This window comes from Python bivittatus, unplaced genomic scaffold, assembly GCF_059951505.1.
Source record: "Python bivittatus isolate LINGU-HERP-01145 unplaced genomic scaffold, Pbiv_v1 ctg000590_np1212, whole genome shotgun sequence".
Classification (NCBI taxonomy): Eukaryota; Metazoa; Chordata; class Lepidosauria; order Squamata; family Pythonidae; genus Python; species Python bivittatus.
Window position 1 is genome coordinate 21,932,701 of NW_028277086.1, and position 25,241 is coordinate 21,957,941.

At 37.0% G+C, this 25,241-nt stretch overlaps 1 protein-coding gene across 3 annotated transcripts in view; it reads right to left on the reverse strand.

Moving 5' to 3' along the window:
• The window catches only part of VPS13B (vacuolar protein sorting 13 homolog B), a 403,839-nt gene that overhangs the window by 185,506 nt on the left and 193,092 nt on the right, over window positions 1–25,241 (reverse strand). For 2 of the 3 annotated variants that reach the window (XM_088149087.1, XM_088149086.1), the window contains exons 28-30: window positions 24,972–25,113; window positions 21,182–21,590; window positions 19,866–19,974 (exon numbers count right to left, since the gene is read on the reverse strand). In XM_088149087.1, coding sequence (XP_088005213.1) covers window positions 19,866–19,974; window positions 21,182–21,590; window positions 24,972–25,113 — 660 coding nt within the window. The remainder of the gene's footprint in view (window positions 1–19,865; window positions 19,975–21,181; window positions 21,591–24,971; window positions 25,114–25,241) is intronic. The other variant, XM_088149088.1, reaches the window with a different exon arrangement.

Consider the following 25,241-nt stretch of genomic DNA (forward strand, 5'->3'; position numbering starts at 1 on the left):
ACTGTGGGAGTGGAGATCTTCCAAAATGGTAAGTATACAATGAAGAATGACTGCTTCCCTATTGCAACTTAAATGGACATCGATCAGCTAGAACATAACAGCCAGGTAGGGTTATACAGAAACAGGCAGTTCCTCAGATAACTTAATCCTGAGCTGTATAAGCCCTTATAAACCAGTATTTCCATCTTAACAATGGCTTATACATAGACTGGAGCTCACAAAAAATGTGTTACTCTTGTCCCAAGTGTTGTTAAAACATCTATATGAAACTAGTAGAAGCTTTTGAGCAAGGTGATAACAGTAAGGTGATGATGCCTAGCTGAAATGCAATCAAGGTATAAGTGCTGTTGGCTAATAAGATCTGAGGATTGATCCAGCTTGTACTGGTTGAATTATGTTTTACTGAAATTATATCATATGTCATATATCATATACTGTATATTATATTGGCTTTGAAAAAAGAACAATTTACAGTGTGGGAGTGCTCCTTCATCCTCACCCATTTCAAAGGAATGACAGTGGCACAGAGCATGTTTGCACAACTATTTCTAGTATGCTGCTGGTAAATTTTTTTGATTCTATAATATTTGGTATTTGCTATAGATGCCTTGCTGATATCACAATTGAACTACTACAATGCACTCTTCATTTTGCCTATCCATGATAAGTATCCAGAAACTTCAGTAGGTGTAATATATGGCAGCTAAGCTGTTAAATGCTATTGAATGCCAGGACTTTATCATGTACTTGTTGAAAGATCTGCACTGTTTGCCAAGTGATTTCCAGACACAATTCAAGGCATTGGTCTAACTGATGAAAGTTTACGGCCAATGTATCTGCAGAATAGTTCTTGACATGAACTCTTCTGGGCATTAAGATTTTCTGAAGTTGCCTTTATTTTTAAAAATCTGTTTGTGATAATGCAGAATATAGTCTCCTTCTGTATCATTCACACTTCCTCTGAGGAACTGCTTTTTGGTCCCCACTCACCCTGTCTTTAGAAAAAGTTGTGAAAACTCATTCACCCAAGCCTACTGAACTATTTTATGATTATTTTAATATTAAGTATTTTCTTTAAAAAAATGAGTCTGTTTTTATTTTTATTTTTCTTTTGTGGTTAACCTTCACCATCTTGGTTAGATGGAAATGTAGAATATAAATCTAATAATAATAACAACCGATGAAGTAGTTGTGATATGTTACAGATAATGTCAAGTACCTAATCTGTATACTTAGCATCAATAACAAAAATTTATCAAGATTGATAAGAGAGGACGGCACAGTGGTCAAAAAGTGGCAACCAAGCTGGAGTAATTCCCTGTAGAACTCTCACAGTTTAAATCAAACATTCTTAGTTTGGACAGAACATAAATCCTATGCAGATTCAGAGGTGATAGAAAATAAACATGCTCTAAATTTGGTTTCAGCTATGGGTTACACCAGATTTGTCACAGGTCTTTCTTCTTACAGCCATTACTTCAGTTGCCACATACATCTTAATTCCAAAGAAAATCACAAACCAGCTAATGTGTCAAGTGAACTTAGCTAATTTCCAGGATATCATTCAGACTTCAACAGAATTATCAACCATGTCCCAGGGATCATTCAGTTTTGAAGCTATCCAGTTCCATCAGACTTTAGGGGAATACATATTTTGCTGAATGACCAAAGCTCAGTGATGGAATATATTACGGCTATAATATTTATTGTTATAAAGAAGATTCCAGTTTCTATCTCTTGGTATCTCCAACTAGTAGTGGGAAAAACTGACACCATGGAGAGCTGTAGCCAATCATAGATTGCTTCCTGTTATGGAAATTGGTCCCTTACCTACTCAAAAAACTATGCTTATATTATTAGGGACCAGGTATAGAAGTTTCCTTATTCATTATCTTCCTTATAACAATCCTTTGGTGACAATCTTGGCACTTCATTAAACTTTAATGTCATAACCCAAAGCAATCAGCTAATCTTCAGGGTTCGGTTCTTTCTCTGCTCCTTTTCAACATCTATATGAAACCGCTGGACGAGATCATCCGTCATCATGGGATTAGGTATCATCAGTATGCTGATGATACTCAATTATATATCTCCATCCCTGGTGAAGTAAGTGATGCTGTGACCACCCTCTCGTAGTGCCTGGAGGCTGTGAGGGTCTGGATGGGGAACAACAGGCTCCAGCTGAACCCTGGTAAGACGGAGTGGCTGTGGGTTAGTGGCTCCTCTGTATCCGGGACATTGTCATGGTTGGTGCTGGATGGGGTAGCACTGCCCCAGACAGGCCCAGTGCGTAATTTGGGGGGTCCTCCTGGACTCACGGCTCCTGCTCAAAGAGCAGGTGGCAGCCACAGCCAGGAGGGCTTTTGCACAGCTTCGGGTTATGCACCAGTTACGCCCCTTCCTGGATCAGGATGCCCTTCAAACGGTCACTCATGCCCTTGTTATCTCCCAGATAGACTACCGCAATGCGCTCTACATGGAGCTACCCTTGAAGAGTATCCGGAAGCTTCAGCTGGTCCAGAATGCAGCTGCGTGAGCTATTTTTGGGGTCTGAAGAAGGACCCATATAACACCTTTCCTCCGTGAGCTGCATTGGGTACCGGTTTGCTTCCGGGTCCAATTCAAGGTGTTGGTTATCACCTTTAAAGCCCTACATGGCATGGGGCCAGGCTACCTGAGGGACCGTCTTGCCCCCACAGTTTCAACCCATCCCACCCAATCTCACAGAGAGGGCATGCTCCAGACCCCCTCGGCAAAAGAACTCTGACTAGCGGGGTCCAGAAGGCGGCCCTTCTCTGCTGTAGCCCCCGCCTTTTGGAACATCTTGCCCCCAGAGGTGAGACAGGCCCCCTCACTCCAGGCCTTTCGGAGGGATTTGAAGACCTGGCTCTGCCATCTGGCCTGGGGCGGGGAGGGAGATTGTCAGAAATGGGGTTGGCTAGCCCCCTAGAGGCCTGGTGTGGCTTCCATCGGCCTCTTGGATTTTTTTTTCTCTTCCTTCCATTTGTGTAAATGTGTTTTTCTTTTTATAAATTTTAGTTATGTATTTATTTGTTTTAATTTGATGTAAACCACCCAGAGTCCCCCATTGCGGGGAGATGGGCGGGGATAAGTCTATGTATAAATAAATAAATAAATAATCTTCCAAACTTTACTAATTGTATTTTTGCATTAGAATACAGTAATAGTTATAGTAACTGAAATTTGGACAATAAGTTATGTTAATGACTAAAGCTTCTCTAATGGCTGTAACATAAACATTGGGGGGGGGCATCCTATAAGATCTCTGTCCTCTTCTTTGCAGGTGGCATCAAAGAATAAATTGAAAGCCTACCATAGTTGGTAAATAACAAAGTAATGTAATACGGCCAAAGAAGACCTTAAGCATGTAACCGGAAACATAAATTTAATGTTTTCCTTTTTAAATTGATTTAGTCTGGGTCAGGCATTTTGTATGTTTATACAAGAAACAGCTCATGTTGAATCAGTTACTATTCATTGCTGAATAGGCATAATTCAGAGGCTCATTGTAAGAAATTCAAAATGTATTCCCTTACAATCCAGTGGAGAATTATAAAAGGTAGAAAGCAGAAAAAAAGCCTAAAAACAAAAATATTTTAATAGGTTATATATAATAGTACTGTATGATTTAATCATATTTAATATTAAAAAAACCCTTTTACACCTTTATCTACTTTCCAAAACCAGAAAAACATTCACATCATATGGTTATAACATCTAGCTCTGAATATGCTGCTTTGAAGTTTACATCTTCCAGGAAAATAGTTTTTCTTGGCTTAACATACACTTTAAAGGTTCTTATAAAGATAAAATATTGATTCACTGTAAACTGCTCTTAACAAGGATCCAAAGAGCAGGTGTTCACATTTTGTGTGTTCAACTGTTTTGTGTGTTCATCCAGTCAAGATATTAGGTATAAGAAGTGTTCAAAAAGAAAAAGCTGTTGGCATACATATTTTTCTTCCCATGTCCTCTTTCATATGGTTTTGTGTGTGAGAGCCAAAACATTACTTCAACCTAGAGCACCTCTGAAAACATATTTTGGCCTTTTAAAAATAACTTAGTTTATGAAATTTGGGAAAGACCACAAAACAGTTAAGTAAATAATCTCTTTAACAAAGTAATGGATTCTGCCCTATATTTTAATAATTAAAAAACTTAAAGAGCAAGTTTAAGATTTGTTTTTGGTTTCCACACATAAGATGGCATTCAAGCACAAGCTATGTTTGACACAGACTGACTGACTGACTGATCAATCAATCAATCAATCAATCAATCAATCAATCTCCTCATATATTTTAGGTGACATGACCAGCTATGGATTTCCCAATCTGAACTGAGATAAGTGTACTGCAGAGGGATTTTAACTTCTCTTACTTTTTTTTTTTTTGAATAGTACTCTATCTGTAACTTTAAACTATTTTCCATTCAAGCAAAATGTACAAATACTTATGTGATACCTATACCTTAGTCCTATGGAAAATTATAGAGTTGTGTGAAAAATAACTTAAGGTTTGATGCAGAGAGAGCTGGGTGCCTAGAGTTAATATGCCAAAAGACACGCAACCCTTGGTGCCCAATGGGATACCTACCTCACCTTTTTATATAAAAAGACCCAATAAAAAATGAGAATGGGCATGGTTCTATGCAAAGTATTGGTCTCAAGCATTTCAATCCATTATCTTTCTTAAAAATATATATAAAAATGAAGTCTAAAGCATTGCTTAAAACATGCTTACTTCTCTAGAAAAATCATGAAGGTAAACTGGGAGTGCCTTGCACAGTGAGGGTAGAAATGGTAGGAGGTAGTAATATGGTAAATGTTTTGAAACCACTTCTATCCTCCTTGACAACCAATTTTATGAATTTGCAAGTTTCTCCAACCAGCTGTTTTGCAAGAACACCCATAAAACATCCAAATTCTAAATTTCCCCACAAACCCTAAAGATTTGGATTCCCCAATCTAGAGATTACACAATATGGCTTTGGGGAACCACATACATATTTTAATTATCAACAATTAAACTGAATTTAAACAAAAGGAAACAAGTCACCATGATATTTGTCACAGCTTATTAACACAAAAGGCAGGCCTGTGCATATTTCCAAGATGCAATTTATTCAAATTATAATCAGATAAAACTCATATTCTAAGCCTTTATTCATGATACAGTTTTGGCATGGAAATCAGATGAAACTCAAGTTCACGTGGCAGCAGCTCCATATGAAAACAAACAAACAAACTTGTTCACTAGCCAAGCTAGATTCATGCTGCCAATTAACTGCATCTTATGGTGGAAACCAATCTGTACAGCGGGTTGATAAGCTTAAAATGCCTGAAAAACTTGTAACAACCATCACAGGTTGTTTCAAAAAGGTGGTAAGTGGTGGCTTTGCTCTGCAAAGTAGCATAAGAGATCTCTAACTCACAAGGAATCTTGAGAAACTTTAACTTAAAATATTAAAATATGGTACTTTTAGGAATAGCTCCAAGCTCTTGCAAGTCATGTAAATACTAGCTACAGTGCCTAATTTAAATTACCAGATACTTCTTCTAATATTCCCTCCAAAAATGAAATTATCTTTATAAACCAAAGGAAACCTTCCCATAAAACTTAATAAAGCAATCAGCTTAAGGGCAGAACGATAACCTTTTCATTATAACAGTGGCAGCTTAATGCCACTTACAATGTTTGTTTTCCATTTAAGAGGGTCAGCTGTAATGAAATGGACCACAGCCTGGTCAAAACTGATTGTAGGACATGGATCCTATGAAAGCCACTGAACACATGAAAGGAATTACAGCAGACCACACATCAAATGTTTGGGCCTTGGTGCTTCCTTCCTCTTATCCTAGTGGCAGGAAATGCACTACATATCCCGTGAGGTGACCAGACATTTAAAAGTAGTGCCTTGTTCCAAAAAGCTCTGTGTGCAATAATTTACCACAAATAAGCAGAAGACTGTTTTCCACTGCAGTTGTCTTCTAGGCTTATAACGGGAGCACAATAGTGGGAAGAAAGGTAAAGTATGGAAACTATACAATGTATTTTCAGTCTGTCTGAGGGGAAAATAAGAAAACCTCAATTTCTGAAAGTTTTAGGTTTTTATTATATGAATGTGTATAATCTGCCTGGTATTATTTTTAAAACTGTGCCTATGTCTTCTTTAAATGCCTTAGTTAAAAGACTGAAAAATCAGATGAGTATATATATATATTTTCAAAATTGGTTCTGTGACAAAAAGGTCAATTTGTTTCTAAACCTATTCTTATATGCACAACATATTTTAAATCATTCTGTAAATGAGAATGCGCATAATTCTAAATGCATGCAAAATGTTTGGATGACAAGCCAGGAATATAACTTTTCTAAACAGACTCAGAAACAGGGATAGAGGAAATAGAGATTAGCAGTCATAACAAACGGTGCCAAAATGAGATGTAACGAAGTAATGCATTCTTTATGGATCTGCATTCTGTGTGAAAATTTTAGCTCAGAATGCAGCATTGCTTGCCAGTAATAGGAGACTAGGGTTTGGCTTTCCCAAACTTCATACAAACATTTACTGCGAAACTGAGTAAACAAGCTCCTTCTGATTCTTTAACAATGTTAATCAAGTCATATCTGGTATTCACAAGGGTTGCTTCAGGTTCTGTTGGTTTAGTGGTACAATACCTCAGCCTTATCAGGTGCTATATATATATTCACCTGGAAGTTCTGAGGTTGAGTTTCACTGAACGTGAGCTTCATGTTTACTACGTAGTAGTTATTTTTATGTAGGATGAAAAACAGAACATCCACAGTGTGTTTGATAAGCTGACATGGGACAGGAATTCTTTTTCACTGTTGTGTCAATTTATCAAACCCATACGTGGATAGCAATCAAATCCTCTCCTGAGCATAATGAAATTATTTCAAAAGATAAAGAATAACTTATATGATAACTAGTGTGCTCTCCATATACATTAAATATATGACATACACACCACATTGTTCTATTTTATTGCTACATTGCTTAAATATAATAAAAGAAAAAAATCTCAGGTGGGTTATTATTCAGCATCTGCATCCTGAAATGACAAAACTGCTGCTGTATTTAATAGATTTTTTTAAAGGGAAGGAAATGTGGTATGGTTTCATAAGCTATTCTTTTATCTATTTAAATCCATGTTTGTCAGCATTACCTCAGAAATAATATATTTCTACTATTATATGGTATCTCGGTATTAAATATGATATAAATAAAGCTACCAAAAATGTGTACTTCTACATAGTATTACTTTGTGATGATGAGGTTGGTTATCTAAAGAAGGATATAACACATTTGTCACACAGTGTTCCTGTAAGTGTTCATCTTTTCACTCCATTTTTCACCCTACTACCTGTGGGGTCCTCACCTACATCAATCAAGTACCCTTGCCAAAGCTGAAATTCAATACTGTTTTATTAACAGAACCAACATTTGCTCTTTGTTCAGAGATGTGGTTCAGCTAATGCTTGTTCTATTGAATCAGTGAAATATTAACCAAAGACAACTATGCTCACAATATTAATGGTAATTAAATATTTTATTCTTATTTGTTTTAAAATAAGATAAAGAGTTTCTGTATTTATATGCTGGTCTTCTTTCCTAAGTCTGTATTCTTTACTAAGTTCTCTATTCTTTAGTACTTTAGATGTGTAGGGTTTATCTAAACCAAAGTCCAAGCCTGAAGCCCTTCTCCGGTAAAATATTTGAAGAATGTAAAAGGAACATTTCTATTGATCCTCTAATACTTGTTGCTTACTTGAAATTTAATAAAATGAAGAGCTTATTATTTTTGAGAGGTAAAGACATCTATCAAAAATTGCAGTTTATTTAAAGATGCTACTTGGGTGTCAAGCTATAAATTCAATTTCAGAAAAATAATGTCTATAAAACATCTGATTCATCTGTGTTCTCATTGTTAGATTTCTTCTCTTGACTTCCAATAAAAGTATTACGATTTCATATACACACAAGTCCTTTGCACAAAACTGGAAATTACCAGATGTTGGAGTCACAGAATCATCCAAGAAATCTCCAGCTTATATTAAAAATTAAGTTAGTGTAGAACACAAGGGAAGGAAAAGGAAAGAACTGGCAATCAAGCATTATGACAAATGAATATATGGGCTGATGAATGAATGAATGAATGAATGAATGAATGAATGAATGAATGAATGCAGCAAATATTTGAATAATCATTCCCTTACTTTTTTCTGTTCCACTAAATTCTGTAAGCTATTAGGAAATGAAAACATAGCAATAATTTCCTAAAGCACATGGACAATTGATACTTTTTAAACATATTTATTATTGTTTATATAAACTATCTGATCTTGATCTTTTGTTTTAAAGTATTATCATCCTAATGTTTCAGATATGGACCATGGTTTCAACAGAGGGAGTTATTTAAGCTAAATAAAAAAGCAAGTGTAATAATACCACTTTCAACTATTTAATGAGATCAGGCTAAGGTCTGTAACTATATTTATTGTGTAAGGCAGAGCTGTAACACTGAGACAATTCCTTGGGAAAAACAATTTTAAAATATTGTGTATGATTTTTAAAAAGTCCTATTGTTGGCAGTAGCTGCTTAAGAATTAAGAATGTTTTTTTATATAGGTAGACAGACAGACAGCATGTATTAACTGGTGCTTAACTTTCTTTATCTTAAGAAACACACCTCTTCTCTTGTTTCTCAGACAAAAAGCCTTAAGTCGGGGCTGGCCAACCCGAAGCCCGTGGGCTGCATAGGTCCTCCAGCTGCTGTCCCCAAGATTACATCTCCAAAATTCACCCTTTTACCATTTTGGCAGCATTCTTTTGGGGATCTTGAAGAGGTTAAATGAGAGGAATGTAGCAGTTTGCCTCTGGGAGGCCTCCAACTCACTTTGATACCTCTCCAACATTGGGCCTAAACATTCAGCCTCATCCACTCCAATGGTGTCATAACATCAAAGGGCAGCTTAATGTAACTCTCCAAAAAGTCAGAGATCAGCCCCCAGCCAGTTAAATGTTGGGCATTCCTAACTTAAGATAATGCCAAAGATAGGAGATTTCAGCTGATTGACACTCTATTTTAGTATTATTCTGAATATGTATATATTCATAAGTTCCAGAGCACAACTGCTCTGAGAAGAATATTTGTCCAGGATATGCTAGAGAAAAGGACATATTTACACACATATGTAAGGAAGGAGTGGTTAGGTGAATCAGTATAAACCTGCTGATTCCAACTCGTCAAAAATAGGCACTAAAGCACAGGCTGCACCCAAACTGCTGTAAGTAGATTAAATAACACCCTGACAACAAGGAATCTGACTATGGTGGATAAGCTAGTGAACACTTTGGCTGGCGAGAAAAATGAGCACCTTATCACTTCCTTTCTTTTTATCTAGCAGAACCTCTGATGATTGGGGGATTTCCATTATTGGAAAGAACAGGTATGTAATTTGGGGATGCTTCTAGAGTTATTACTGTCATTGGAATTCTTATGTGGACATAGTAACTTCTATGTCCAGGACGGCTATTACCTCCTTTTGCTGATATACCAATTGTGCCCTTTCCTGAAATGACCAGTAGCCTCACGTTTAGATTACTATAACTCTCTCTTTATGGACTACCCTTGCTCTTGGTCCAAAAGTTGCAACAACTTGTGACCAAAATATCTGAGAGACTGTTCTTGATGGAAGACTGTTAAGGGAGATTATACTGCATATGTTAACAAATGCAAGGTGCTATCTTTATTCATAGATAGGCCTTCTCTATGCTGATGTCTCCAATCTGGAATCCTCTCCCTCCTGAAATTTATAAGGAGTTTATTAAAATTCCTGTTAAATACCCACTGAAAATCCATCTTTTCATCTACATATTTTTTTAAAAAAAATACTGCATGATTTCTTTCATTTTTGTTTTCTTTCTCTCTCTGCCCACATTTTAAAACAAATACGCTATGTTTACATTATGTTAACATTATTGCTTGATTTTTTAATTATTGTATTGTAAATGGTTTTAAGAGAACTATAAAAGCATTATAAAATAATTAAAGTGGTAGCTGTTTATGGTTAGTTTGCTTCAAAGAAATGCACTGAGATGCCCTAGTGGCCCTTTGCAACAGGTATATTTAGAGCAGAAGCATGAAAATTGGCATTTTTGTGGTTTTTCCTACACTGAAATGCTTTCTGGATAAACCATTTATATGTTTGAAATCTCCCATAAAGGGTTTAATTTAAATTACAATTTAAACTGATATATTTTAAATGAATGTCATTGCAGTTCACAACACCATTGTGCATCTCTGTTTTTTCTCCATTTTCTTTTACAATGAAGCAATGAGTCAGTTCATAAAATACTAAGAATGAAACTATTAACAGTCCCAGCCCCTAGCATGGATTTTCCATATGAAACAGTTTAGGGCCTGTATAAGTCAAACTAGCTATACCACTTGCAAGTAACCATATCAAACACCAGCACAATGCAACCTTCTTGCATCTGAATTTTCTAATTTGTGAAGATCCAGTCTGAATCCATCTAAAATGTATGTTCATTATATAATAATGGATCAATTCATTTTTTCTTATGATAAGCTGGAATAAATCTGTCTTTCTTCACATGCAGAAGGAAGAGATGGAGTAAAATACTTTTGTTTTTAGCTCTTGACATATAGCATTTTAAGATCCTGGCTTGTAATACACTATTTTATGAAGACAACACAATTTGTTATACTGAAACAAATGCACCAATGGGCTTACTACTAATTCCATGCAGACCTCAATCAGCCTAGGTAAATGAGAGAAAGAAAGATTGGGGTTATTGTCTGACTGCAGTCACTGTCCAAGCCTTATTTTTCTTGTTATCGTTGTTTCCATTTGATACAGTTTGCCCTTGTTAAAATTATCACTTGATTTTTGCCTTACAGGATCAATCACAAAAAGTTAAAAATTAATACATAAATCACAAAATCACAAATATTTCTAATGTTTGTTTTTCTTGTTTGCAAATAGTAACTGCAGTGATTAAAACATTGCATATGTTGTGAAGACCCCTTAATCAATATATCCATTATATTTTGTACTTCAATGTAATACATAGTAATACGCACACACACAGATATTTAAGAGAATACTGAAAACAAAATAAGGAAAGTGGGGATGGATCCCCTACCCGATATTCATTATGCAATATTCACATGAGTTTAAGCATACATTTGTATGATTTCAGACTAATTCAAATTTACCTGTCCACAGTGCAAAAGTATAATAATATTTCTGGCATATTTTACTAACACAAGCCAAACTCTGATGTATCTTAAGATAATATAATATCCCAAAATAAAAGCACATCTGAAAACCCTATGGAAATAAATACACATACACATATACACACATTAGTTGGCCAGAAAAGCACCTCACTGGAAAAATTACTAGATTTATTGAGAAGTTTTATGCTCCAAAATATATATTGTAACCGGCTGAAATTGGGGACATTGGCTATTACAGGGGTCAATGGACTAAAATATGTTTATTCTGTGTAAAATCTGCAGTGAAAAATACATCTTATGTTGGTGCTAATCCATGAATAAAGTTGAATAATGAATAAAAAGAAAGATCTTCAATTTGACTGAATCAATAATAGGATACTAAATCAATTAATAATCTGCCTGAAATAAGTCTAACATACAAGAACGGTGAAGAGAGGGATACCCTAAAATATGAAAAGATTTTAGAGCAGGGAGGGAGGGAGGGAGGGAGGGAGGGAGGGAGGGAAGGAAGGAAGGAAGGAAGGAAGGAAGGAAGGAAGGAAGGAAGGAAGGAAGGAAGGAAGGAAGGAAGGAAGGAAGGAAGGAAGGAAAACATTTAATTCTTTCAAAACATTTCAAGAGCTGTAGTAAAAATTGTCATAGATAAAACTTTGTAAAGGACATCAGGGAGCCCACAAGTATTGATGGAATGAACCAGAAGCTGTACAAAGAAGTTAACAAATGTCTCATGATAAATAGGATATGGTTCTCACAGTACCAAAAGCATAGCCTTCACAATATATTAAGTTAAAATTCCACCATAATTAAAAGAAATAAAATACGTTTTAAATATTACTGTGAAATACTATTAAAATTTTCTTGAACCTAATCCTAGTGTAATTTGTAATTTACTCATAAAATGCGGGGTAAAAAATGGAAACAGTAATCTTTCTGAAGGTTTTCTTTTTCTAATAGTAGTATCTACTATAGCTATTATTTTTAAATATTAAATATTAATTTTAAACATATACATGGCAGCAAGGTATCCTTGAAATGAATGTTTTAAAGGGTATTTCTCAAATTAGCAGGAAATCCAAGAACCATTTAGTGGAAAGTCAACTACTTATCTAAAAGACCAAATTTAAAGTTATGCCACAGTGGGATAACTTGGTTATGAAAGTACTGTAGTATATGAGATCCGACTTCATTATAAAAAGCGGCCAAAGAAACATATGCCACCCTTCCAAGCTGGATGTACAGAACAAAATACTGGAAATCATAATAGAGTCCACAATGATAGAAATCCGACTGACTAAGCATTCTGATCAGACTGGGGAGTCTGGAGAATGGATGGCCGGATTGATGGCTAATATAGATATCCAGATGGATGTCTATATTAAAGATATCCCATGACATTTCACCACTACCCACGTTAAATACAGAAACAGAATTGGCTACTGATTCCTACTTCAGCACTAATGATGGAACAGAATCTTCTCAGGCTATGTGAGAAAATAGGCAGTTTATGGGGCCCATGACAGGCCACATGACTCAGGCCACATTCTAAAAAAAACAGTCATTATTCACTAACCCCCTGAAACATATGCCACCTAATATATCCACCTCTTTTTGCTAAATAACACAACATGTCCTGGACAAATGCATCACCATGAAAATGAAAACAAGAACAAATTTCCATAGTATTTGTATATGTTATTATAAATCCATAAAAATTTAGAAAGGATTATTGTAACTTAAATAGAAATTAAAATGTGTCTCAACATAGTAAGAAACAAGTGATCAGAAAGCTGGAGTACCTGCTCAGTCTGCCATCTGGCTGCTAAGAAATGTGAGCAACTCCAAGGTCATTAGTCTTTCATTAATTAATCTCTCTCTCTCTCTCTCTCTCTAAACTGGACCTTCAAACAAAGGTCCATTTTATAGAGTATTGTATATCTATCAAATCTGTATCTATAAAATACTACCACTAGGCCAGACTACTAGTGAGAATGGTGATAGAATTTCAATGTAAGTAGCTTCTTACAAATGTTTTGCTGGCAACATATTCATGAACACTAGTATGCAGTCAAAAAAGACAGGTCACTCAACAAAAAGAAAAAGAAAGCATAAAGTAGCAAAGAATTAGGCTAAAATGTTCAATATTGAATTAATTAAAGTAACTGAATGTACTATATTGTTTTAGAAAAAATACCAATCATTACTAAACTTTAAGTACTATATGAATGTCAACAGTAATAGCCAACACAGTACAAATCATAAAGTGAGATTAAGAATTATAGTAATTTCTCTCTAAGCAATAAAGACTGTATGTTAAAAAAAACAAACCCAAATTTCACATTGACCCTCTTTTTTGAGAGCATTTCTTTCTTTGGGTATCGTAGCAACCTACAGTACTGGTTTCAACTGAATCCATGCAATCTGCCCCCAACAGAGATAACCTCTTGAGCTCATTTATTTATTTATTGTTTTTAAAATGTATTTATTATTAAAGTATTGAAATACAAGGAATATTAAAAAAGCAAATATTGGGATGCGAAGGAAGCAGAAAAAAGGGAAAAAACAAGACCATACCAAAAAAATAAATAAATAAAAAGACAACAGTTAAATTAAAAAAAGAAAACCATAGTGAAAAAGAAAAAAGTGGATTCCACCCTCCCCTTCCCTTTCTATTTGTATCCCCAGCCGCAGGCCATAGTTTAGATATTTGAACTTTACATCAAACATTAGCAATTGTTCGTTTCTATTTAAGTCCAAAAAACTGTATTTCAGATATGGAACTCTGCCTTGCTCTGTGACATACTGTATGTGAGGGAGCCATTCTAGCTTGAACTTAGTTAAACCTCTATAACGGATATATACTGTCAATTTTGCCATTGCAACGCATTCTCCAATTTTAATCTCCCAGTCTGATATTGTGGGCAAAACATACTTTGATATAGATACATATTAGACAAAACTGTTCAGTCAATTGAATAAGGCAATACTCTAACAATACAAGAATTTGATCCCGTGATTCCATATCTAACAAATTTCAAGTAATGTATTGAAACAAATGACATAATTTAACGTTAAGGGATGGAACTAGAAGCCTATAGGACAATGCCTCCCAAATGCATCTGGCTCGCAGTATATTCTGTAATCCTAAAGCTAGTTCCGCCCAAGACATGCATACACATCATATTATGCATCCCAGCCACATTCTCTCAATCTGACATCAAAGCAATACAAAGCAAAGGACTGTTCTTGTTGCATTTTGTATTAGTCTATTTTAAAGGGTTGTTTACAAACTTCATTCTGTTTCAGACACAGCATTTAGATTATTGGCAGGGCACGTGTTAATTTAATTAACTTAAAATAACGACACTGACTCCCAAACTGTTTCTAGCACAATTCAAGGTGTTACTTTTAATGTTCAATATCATCAAGCTTTATGGATCCACGTAGCTGAAAACCCATTTTCTATCATACTAATTTAAGTGAGAACTTCTGTAGAGACTTTGCTCAAGTTCTTCTGCCTTTGAGAAATAAGGCATGCATGAACTGAGACCAGTTGATTTCCCTTTGACATACCCCAATTCTGGAGTGCTCTCCTTAGGGAGACTTTCACACTCAAGACCATTTTTGGAGCCTAGATTAAGGTTAACCCAGTGGGAAAAAATATCTATTATTTGTGATCAAACTACAAAACATTACTTGCACTGATAAATATGATTATACTATCAAATAATCAAGTGAGGAGAAACTGTCTGAATCCAGAATAGAATTAAGTTTATTTTTGTTTGTAATAGATATTTATAAAAAGCAAATAAGAAATACTATTGGGCCAAATGCCGACTGGCACAGCAGTTCCTGCTTACTGATACTTTATAAATACATTGTCATTCTAATACGCCCAACTGGCATCCATATAAGCAATGTGAAGACTCTTCTACCCTTTCAATGAATTTGACACAACAAACTAACAGATCCTCACAAGAGTCTCAGTCAACACACAGACATGAAAATTTGTTTTGAAAGCTTCTGCAAATTGAAACATAATTCCTTCTTTTTCGGCAACATTTTTCCTAAGCTCTAGGGTCTCTTTCTCAAGCACATTAAAGCACTAGTAGAACTGAAGCTCTACAGTTTATTTTTATTTAATTGCATGTTAGTTACTGGGAAGCCATTCTATTTTATCATTCTATTTTTTTTTTTTTTTTAGAAGACTGTAGTGCTTTTTCAGCATGTTTATATGCTTGAGAAAAATATTCCTCATTTAAATGGGACTGTGATTGACCCAGTCCAACGACAGGAGGTTGTAACATCACATTGGACTATATATGTGAGTATGAGACTGATAGGCCAACTTATCATAAAGTGCATTCTGGGGAAGCTTCTCTCCCCCCCCACTCCTTCTCAGATAGAAGTTCAAAAGTTGTAAAGTATCTGTACAACTTTAGCCATTACTATGTCTGACTGAAAGTAATATCTGTCATTTTTAAAGCTGTAAAATGTTTTACTGCTGGGGAAGGATTTTGAAGGTTCTGACTTAGTGCTATTGAAGTGTACTTTTCAAACACATGCACACACAAATGCACACACCACATCTGAGAAACAGACCAACAGGAAGCATAAGACACTTGTTCATCTGTATTTCTGTGACTTTTCTCACTTGATATTATTTGCAACTATGCTTTCAGGTTTCCCAGCAATGCCAAATCTAGTAAAGATCATATATTATTTTTATCAGGTTGATTACATATGTTCTCCAGTTTTTCTGCTTACATATGATTAGTGTGGTTTTCACAAAGGCAGTGACACAATCCAGAGCAAGCCATTCACACAAAAAATGTGAAACTTTGCCTTAGAACTCTGCTTTCTTTCACAGCTTTGATCCACATGACATCAATGGTCCAGCATTTGGCAAGTCTGCAAATCATTTAACATTATGAAAATCACTTTCACACTATGCAGCTACCGAATGAGACAGTATTTGCAAAAAATATTTTTTTCATAACTAAATTATTTTACTGGGGATGAGGGAGAGCTTTTTCAAAGTTCAAAGTACTTTATTTGGGTCATTGACTGGCCTGCTTTTTCACTCATGCTCTACTGGTGCAAAAGTCTGATTGGTTTCTAATGTTTTTGTTTCCCAATGCTTTCTGGACTTCTGAAGTGCTGAACTGAGCTGTTAACTGAGCTGGCAGCGTAATCTGGTGGGGGATTTTATATTATCCCCCCTGTCATGGTCAGATCACTCCCTGGTGGCGGTGGGATTCTTCTATGCTGCCCCCCTCCGCAGGGAGGTGGGACCTATTCGAACGGTCCGCCCCCGGCGACTGATGGACCCATATGGGTTCCAAAGGGAGCTGGGGGTTGTTCCTGAGGCCTTGCTGCATGGTCCAGCAGAGGCTCTGGCCGCAGCCTGGAACAAGGAGGCGGCTGGGGCCTTGGACAGGATCGCGCCTGTGCGTCCTCTCTTGGCCCATCACCCCCGGCGCTCCCCGTGGTTCACGGAGGAGCTGAGGGAGTTTAAAAGGGCTAAGAGACGTCTAGAGCGCCGCTGGCAGAAAACACGGGACGAATCAGACCGAACACGGGTTAGAGCTGCTGTTAAGGCCTACCTAGTGGCGGTAAGGGTGGCGAAATGTCAGCATTTCTCCGCGCTTATTGCATCCTCAGAGTGTCGCCCTGCAGCCCTGTTTAGGGTCACCCGGGCCCTCTTGGGGAAAGGGGGGGCGGAGGACTACTTGCAGGGTCGTGCAGAGGAATTTGCTGAACACCTGATGGATAAAATTGCTCAGATCCGTTCTCAGTTGGAAGGCAAGCGTGGAGTAGGTCAGTGAAGTTGCCCGGGGAGCGTTCTTGCCCAGTTATCTGGGAACGGTTTGATCCTGTTGCCCCTGAGGAAGTGGACAGCGTCCTCGGGGCTGTCAGTGCGACCACCTGTGGTTTAGATCCTTGTCCCTCCTGGTTAGTTAAAGCTACCAAGGAGGTGACTTTAGGGTGGGTTCTGGCGGTGGTTAATTCATCCTTGCAGGAGGGGGTGTTTCCGAAGCCTTTTAAAGAGGCTTTGGTCCGCCCACTCCTCAAGAAACCATTGCTAGACCCCACCCTCCTGGACAATTTTTGTCCAGTCTCCCACCTTCCCTTTTTAGGAAAGGTGGTAGAAAAGGTGGTCGCGCAGCAGCTTCTGAGGATACTGGAGGAAACGGATTATCTGGACCCCTATCAGTCAGGATTCAGGCCCGGTTATGGGACAGAAACAGCATTGGTCGCACTTTTAGATGATCTCTGGCGAGAGCGGGATGGGGGTAGTGCATCCATCTTTGCTCTTCTTGACCTCTCGGCGGCTTTCGATACCATCGACCATGGTATCCTTTTGGGTCGGCTGCAGGAGTTGGGGCTGGGTGGCACAATGTTGCGCTGGTTCAGCTCCTTTCTCCAAGGCTGAACCCAATCGGTGTTGATAGGGAGCGAGAGGTCTAGCCCCCGGCCCCTACTTTGTGGGGTGCCACGGGTCAGTACTTTCACCGCTCCTATTTAATATCTACATGAAACCACTGGGTGAGATCATCCTGCACCATGGGGTGAGATATCATCAGTATGCGGATGATACCCAAATATATATCTCCATCCCAGGTGCCTTAAGTGACGCTGTGACTGCCCTCTCACGGTGCCTGGAGGCTGTGGGGGCCTGGATGGGGGACAACAGGCTTCAGCTGAACCCTGGTAAGACGGAGTGGCTGTGGATACAGGGAGCCTCAGGATATAGGAGCTTGTCATCTTTGGTTCTTGATGGGGTTGCACTACCCCAGTCAGACCCGGTGCGTAATCTGGGGGTTCTCCTGGACTCACGACTCCTGCTCAAAGAGCAGGTGGCAGTCATGGCTAGGAGGGCCTTTGCACGACTTTGTGTTGTGCAGCAGTTACGCCCCTTCCTGGATCAGGAGGGCCTCTGCACAGTCACTCATGCCCTGGTCACCTCCGGGTTGGACTACTGTAATGCGCTTTACATGGGACTACCCTTGAAGAGTATCCGGAAGCTACAGCTGGTACAGAATGCAGCGGCATGGACAGTTCTTAATGCCCCTAGGAGGGCACGTATAACACCTCTGTTGCATGAGCTGCATTGGTTGCCAGTTTGTTTCCGGGTCCAATTCAAGGTGTTGGTAATCACCTTTAAAGCCCTTCATGGCATGGGACCAGGTTATCTGAGGAACCGCCTCGCCCCAGTCATCTCAGCCCACCCCACTCGGTCCAGCAGAAGGGGCAGGTTGCAGACCCCACCCGTCAAGGAATTTTGACTGGTGGGTCTAGGCAGAGAGCCTTTTCTGCTGTAGCGCCCGCCCTATGGAACATCTTGCCGCTTGAGGTGCGGTGTACCCCCTCCCTCATGGCCTTCAGGAAAGAGATCAAATCCTGGCTCTGCCAGAAGGCTTGGGGGCCAGAGGGGGGCCCGCACCTATGGAGATGGCTGGTGGGGTGAGGGGTTGTCCCCCCCCCCAGCATCTTACAGGTTTTTTAGGGCCAAATTATAGGAGGTTTTAGGCCATTTTTATATATGTTTTTAACTATTTATAGATCATGTCTATGTCTGGAGAGTTCTGTGTTTTTTCTTTTTTATTATTGTGAACCGCCCAGAGTCACCCATTGGGGGAGATGGGCGGCATACAAATTTGAAAATAAATTAAATAAATAAATAAATAAATAAATAAATAAAGCATGCATGAAAAAAGTAAACAATGAATATAGAAAATTTCATTACAAAATTCAGACAAGTAAAGAATTTCATTCCTCAGCATTAACACACAGACCCATCCATGTCCTATTATATGCCAATGATGCTGCTATTCTTTATTTGTCCCAGGTAGGTTTCGAAACAAGCCTACAAGCACTAGCTAAGTTCTCTCACCTAGAAAAACCTATGATTAACTGCGCCAAAATTTACAAAAAGAAGCTCCAAGCATCAACATAAATGACAAAGTAACAGTATTCAAATGAAGTAAACTAAGGGCTTTATATAGGTATCACATTCTACTTTTCCTCTACATGAAATCAAGAAATCCAAAGTCTCATGCATAGAAGACCACAAATGAGATAATTAGAGCTGTAAGTCATAAAGGTAACAATTTTCTTCCTGTGGCTGTTAAACTATTCATAGCCAAGATGATTCCACTTCAGCTCTATGGCAAGTTTCATATATTGGGGAAAGGGAGATAAAACAACAAGAAATGCAGATTACTCAATAGTTTTTGTTTTAGCTACATTTCCAAAAAACTCTGAAGGAATAGAGTAACAACACTGATATGAACCAGATTTAGGCTGATTAATACATATATTTTTCTAATCACTTCTATATTGGATCATTGAACTTTGCAGGTGGGGACAAAGAAACACAATATTTGCCCCTCCATGCATAGCAAACAATCCCTTCATTCTTTCAACTTACTATCTGCAAACAGACCCTACACACAAGAATCAAACTACACAGCTATTATACCATTTTTGTGATGTGCAGATTATACGGATATGCGTTGTACATTCTGGGCTATATGAGTTAACTTTTAATACTTACTGATAAATGTCTTTCCTCAGCACAACTCTACTAAGAGGATTGTCAGCCTGAGGAGCCATTGATACAGAACCAATTTTAAGTACCAAAGTATCTTCCTGATTTGTCTTATCTGCAATAAAAATGGAAGACAATCACCACACATATTACATCTGTGTAAAAGTCAGTCATTAACAAAAGAACTTGAAATGGATAAATATCAGTAAGGTTACTTCTGAACAAAGAAAATTTACTTGTGGAATCATTATTAACAAAATAATATATTATTTATTGACACCAATTTACATGGAAAGCCAGTTCTTATACCGAGAGACACAGACTGAGTTCTAATGTGCTCTGATTGGTTTTGGCTTAAATCAATATCTCAATCCAACCACTGGCTCTTGTAACCACAGATTATAATTCAGTCTAGCTGTTTGCAATCTATGGCTTGTAGACTCTGCACTGCATTAAAATGAAAGAAATGCTGCATCAGTCTACTATATATATAAAACTCCTGCTTTATCATCTCTATTTTTTAAAAATGCTTAATAAAGTATTATGAATAAAGAACTGACTATATGTTTTAGTAAAGCAATCAATCTACACACTATATTTTGTGACTTTTTTTAAGCCTGTGAAGGATCTTATGGTATTTTAGAAGCTGATATTGACATCTGATATATACATAAAGGCAGGCCTAGTGTTTTCCATGAGTCTATGTTTTGAGGATGTATGTAAGCTTTCAATTTCTGTATCTCTGGCCACCCAGTGAGTTATCCCAGACTTGTTTTGAAAGTTTGAAAGTTAATCTTTCAGCTACAAATGTTAAGTGTGGTGAGTGCTAAGTATTTTACTAAATAACATATTGCTTGATGTGGAAAGAACAAGCAAACTTCACATGCAGTTCAGAAGAATCAAGTAAATGTGCCTGTGTGTGTGTAAGTAAACTGACTTAAGTATACCACAAACATGCACCCAGAATGAATCAAACAACCAGAGGCCATAATTAACAATATGGACACACATATTAATGCAAAAGTCATGACATGGCTCAAACAAATATATCAAATATTTATTTCACAGACAGTTCACACTACTTTTTAAAAAGAAATAATTCTTATTTTCCAGAAAAAAAATATTGTACCATAAATCAATGCAGTGGGTTTCTCCTTTTATTACTGAAATACACTGAAAATAATTAAAGAAGAACTGCATTAAAGATATGATACAATAAATTGTTTTGGAAAATAATATCCAAAGAATATATATTTATTGTATGCTGCCCAGAGCCATTGATGGAGTGGACAAAATATATATTACACAAATTTTAAAAATACCTTCTATGTTACACTGTCCTTCCTCCATTTTGGGGAAGAAGATCCGGATTACCCCTGTATTAACATAAATAAGTGGCAAGTTGCGAGATGTGAGAATATGGGACCTCATAGGCTGGCCTGGGGATTTTCTTTTCTCTTTTTGACTCTTTGGGAGATTCGCTTGAAAAATACTTGCAATTGCATTGAGGAAAGGAACACAAAGAACAACATCAAATGCCTGAGCTGAAAGAAGAATCTCATGAAGAAAATGAGGAGAACTATCTGTGAAACTTTCAGATAATTTCTGCAAGGTTCTTCGTTCATTTCTTGAAATCAATTTGTGGCGGACATTTTTTGTGACTGCTTTTGTATAAGTCAAAGAGAGAAATCCATGCTGTTGATGAGAACCATCCAAAAGTTTTGCAGTTGCCTGTGCAGAGAAACATAAATACCCAGAAATAAGAAATCTGCATGCATTAAGTAGTGGTTATAAAACCGTTTGCAATTTATTTATTTATTTCTGTTTTCCAGTTCTCCCCTTTTTTGGCAAAAGAATGCATTTTGGTGAATTTATGGAAAATAATACATGTCCTGTCTCTTTGCAGACCTGACTGAAATTTGTTCATACAGTTGTTTTAAAATGCATTTAGCTTCAAGTATAGAGTATGCTAACTGATGACAACCCTTTGATTCAGAGAAGCAGAGGATGAGCCATAGCAAACTTCATGCTCCTAAATCTCTTCTTTATTTTCTTTGTATTTGCATACAAAGGGAGGAAATTATTTTTCATTATTAGCTTTGATTAAACTGCAACTTCACCTTAATTGAAACTCAAGAAATAATGGTTCATTGTAACCACTTGTAGTTATCAAATCAGGATTTGAAATTACAGTACAGTTCTTAGTTTGTTGATTAACCACATTTTGAAGTTGTTGTTTAACCAATTAACTGAAAATCAAGAATAGACGCTTCAGATTCATCTATCTGCATACTCTCTGTATGTAAAGAAAGTGGCTAAGCCATAATTTTGCATCATGTCCAAATGAGACCAATCCAGGTGCATGGTGTGTGTGTGTGTGTGGCCACATTTAGATGTGATGCAAAACTATGACTTTTACAGGTAGTCCTCGTTTAATGACTGCTCTGTTGCACGACCATTTGAAGTATGACAATGCTGAAAAACACTTTACGAGTGGTCCTCGCACTTGTGACTGTCATAGCATCCCCATGGTCACATGATCAAAATTTGTGCACTTTGCAACCAGCGGGCATTTACGACCACCACAGTGTCCCATGGTCATGTGACTGCCATTTGTGCACTTCACAGCTGGCTTCCAACAATGTCAATGGAGAAGCCGGCAATAAAATCTCAAGTTGCGGTCATGTGATGTCTTGCTTAATGACTGCAGCGGAAGTGAGGTGATAAGCCTGTTGCAGTCACATGATGCCTTACTTAACAACTGCACTGCTTAGCAACAGAGTTGCCAGTCATTAAGTGAGGACTACCTGTATATACATCTTCTCTATTTGAGGGTGGGTCAGTCGGTCGGTCGGTCGGTCGGTCGGTCTGTCTCTCTCTCTGTCTGTCTTGTCTGTCTGTCTGTCTCTTTCTTTCTTTCTTTCTTTCTTTCTTTCTTTCTTTCTTTCTTTCTTTCTTTCTTTCTTTCTTTCTTTCTTTCTTTCTTTCTTTCTTTCTTTCATTATATTTTAATTTTACATGACCTGAACAAGTATTTTTACATGCTGAAAATGGACAATGGCAAATAATAAATATTAGTAAATTAGCTTAATTTGTGTTAGAACAAAATAATTGGAATAGGTATAAACAATAATTTTGCATGAATAGTAATTTTGCATATTCCTGATAGGAAAATAAATAAATAAAAACAGAACTTCCAGTAACATTTTTTTAAAGAATAAATTTATCTTATTGAATATATTAACCACTACTGGGTCTATTCATTCATTACTGTCCATAGAGAAATCTCAGCATGGTAAAAACCTTGGACTTTCTCACTTTCTCCTCAGAGCAGAAAGAAAACAATGTGGGATTGAGACTGTACTGTGCTTGATTGAAAAGAGTTTTGTTGCATGTTAAACACAAATCTATTCTAATACAACCTTTTGCAGATTACAATGCATTTCATCAGATATCTATAGTATTTTCCTGATTTTTATTTATTTTTATTTATCAGATTTATAAAGCTATCCATAAACACTCTGGGTAGCTTCCAACAATAAAAATAATCTAAAAGTAACAACCAAATAGATAAAATGATGCACATCTAGGAGAGCAATGAAGCTTCCAACCTAACATACATAGTCCCACAAGAAGCCTGACACCCATCTAGCCCAAGGACTGGGGGGAAAGTCATGTATTTAAAGATTGTTTACACAGGGTCAGGATAGGTTCTCTGGGGGGATCCTGTTCCAAAGGGGAGACAATGAGTTAGACAAGGTCCATTTACTGGGTTTGATCAGGTGACACCGTTTAATTGATGGGACATGGAACATGCCAAATCTGTCCAGTGGTAGAAGACAGGCAGAAACTACCAGAGACAGATGAACAGATCAGTGAAAAAAAATGTTCTATATGCAGTAAAATAAATTTCTTGTATATTCTCATTCAGTTACATCACAATCAAAATAGATCTTGCATTCACATATACAACCCAAATAATATTCTGTTCATTAGAAGAAGTGGACTGTAGTCCATGAAACTTAAGCCATAAGAAGCTGGTCAGTCTTTAATATGCCATAAAACACTTTTTATTTTTTATTTTTGCCACAACAGACTAACAGAGCTACTCCTCAGGAAATTATCTGAATTTTCAGTAATGTGGTCAGGAAGATGGAAATCAAGAAAAGGTAATCAGATTTGTTATTTTTTCCATGTTCAAAAAAAAAAAAAAAGCATTTGGAGGAGTCCTAGGATGCACACTTTGAGATTTCTCCATGGAAAGTAACAAGGGAATTAATATATAAAGCAGTCTTAAACATATTAACTTTTGCCAAGTATAAAAAAGATGTCATATACAGAGGGCAGCCAGGATAACAAAACAACAGTATGGTTGATTTTTTTTAAACTAAGTTCTACAATCACTAAAATTTATTTATAGCAATGGTCAGAATATATACGAATTGGAGAAAAATAAATTAAAAGAAATTTCAGGTTCCTTATATTAGCAAAGAATTTTTAAAGTCTTATCTTAGGGTGGCTTCCATTTCCCCCTGTACGTACATATTTCTCCTTTCCCTTTCTTCCCTTGGTAATCAATTAAGCCTTGAATTCTGAAGCATGTGAAAGCTTGCTCATACTCACTATCTTGGGAGATTTTACTTACTTTGAACAAAAGTTAGTATTATCCTACTATGGCTATTGGATTTTGGCAGTAAGTTTGCTTTAAGACTGCAAACATTTATCTCAAATATTTTAATAGGCACTCAGTAATTTTGCTAACAGTTGTGAAGCACCAAAACACTTAACTTTATCCTGTAACTGTTAACTTGTACAGCTGTAGCTTCTTAAATGGCCAAATATATGCATCATTCTTCACATAATTAAATTCAAATCCATAAGTTGTGAAGATAAATATTCTTCCTTTGCTATTCTAGCCAACCTACTTTGCATGGGAAAACATTTGCCAGAAAACCACTGGGAAAGAGAACATATTTTTTAAAATAAGAAACAAAAAGACAACTTTGACTAATGGGTTTTTAGATGAACAGCTTTCTGCCTTCACCATCACCACTCTTAAATATTGTTTGTTAGTGGAAGTTCTGTAACATACATATTGCACTGATTTCTTACAGAAGGAAAGAAGCCAGAGAAGTTACTGAAAGGGTCCTGCTTGCTGACCGGTCGAACCAGTAATGTACGTCTGTTCAGCTTGTCAGTACAGGAGAGGAAGACACCTCCACATTTCCCCAGAGACCAAGAATCTTCCCCAAAGCTTGAGGTGATATGGATAAAAAAAAAAGCAGAAAAAGAAACACTGAGCCTTAGGGGAAAAAACTCACAGGCATTAAAAAATTAAGCCAAATTTTGAAGTCTGAATTTTCCTTGTGAGTCCTTCACTTC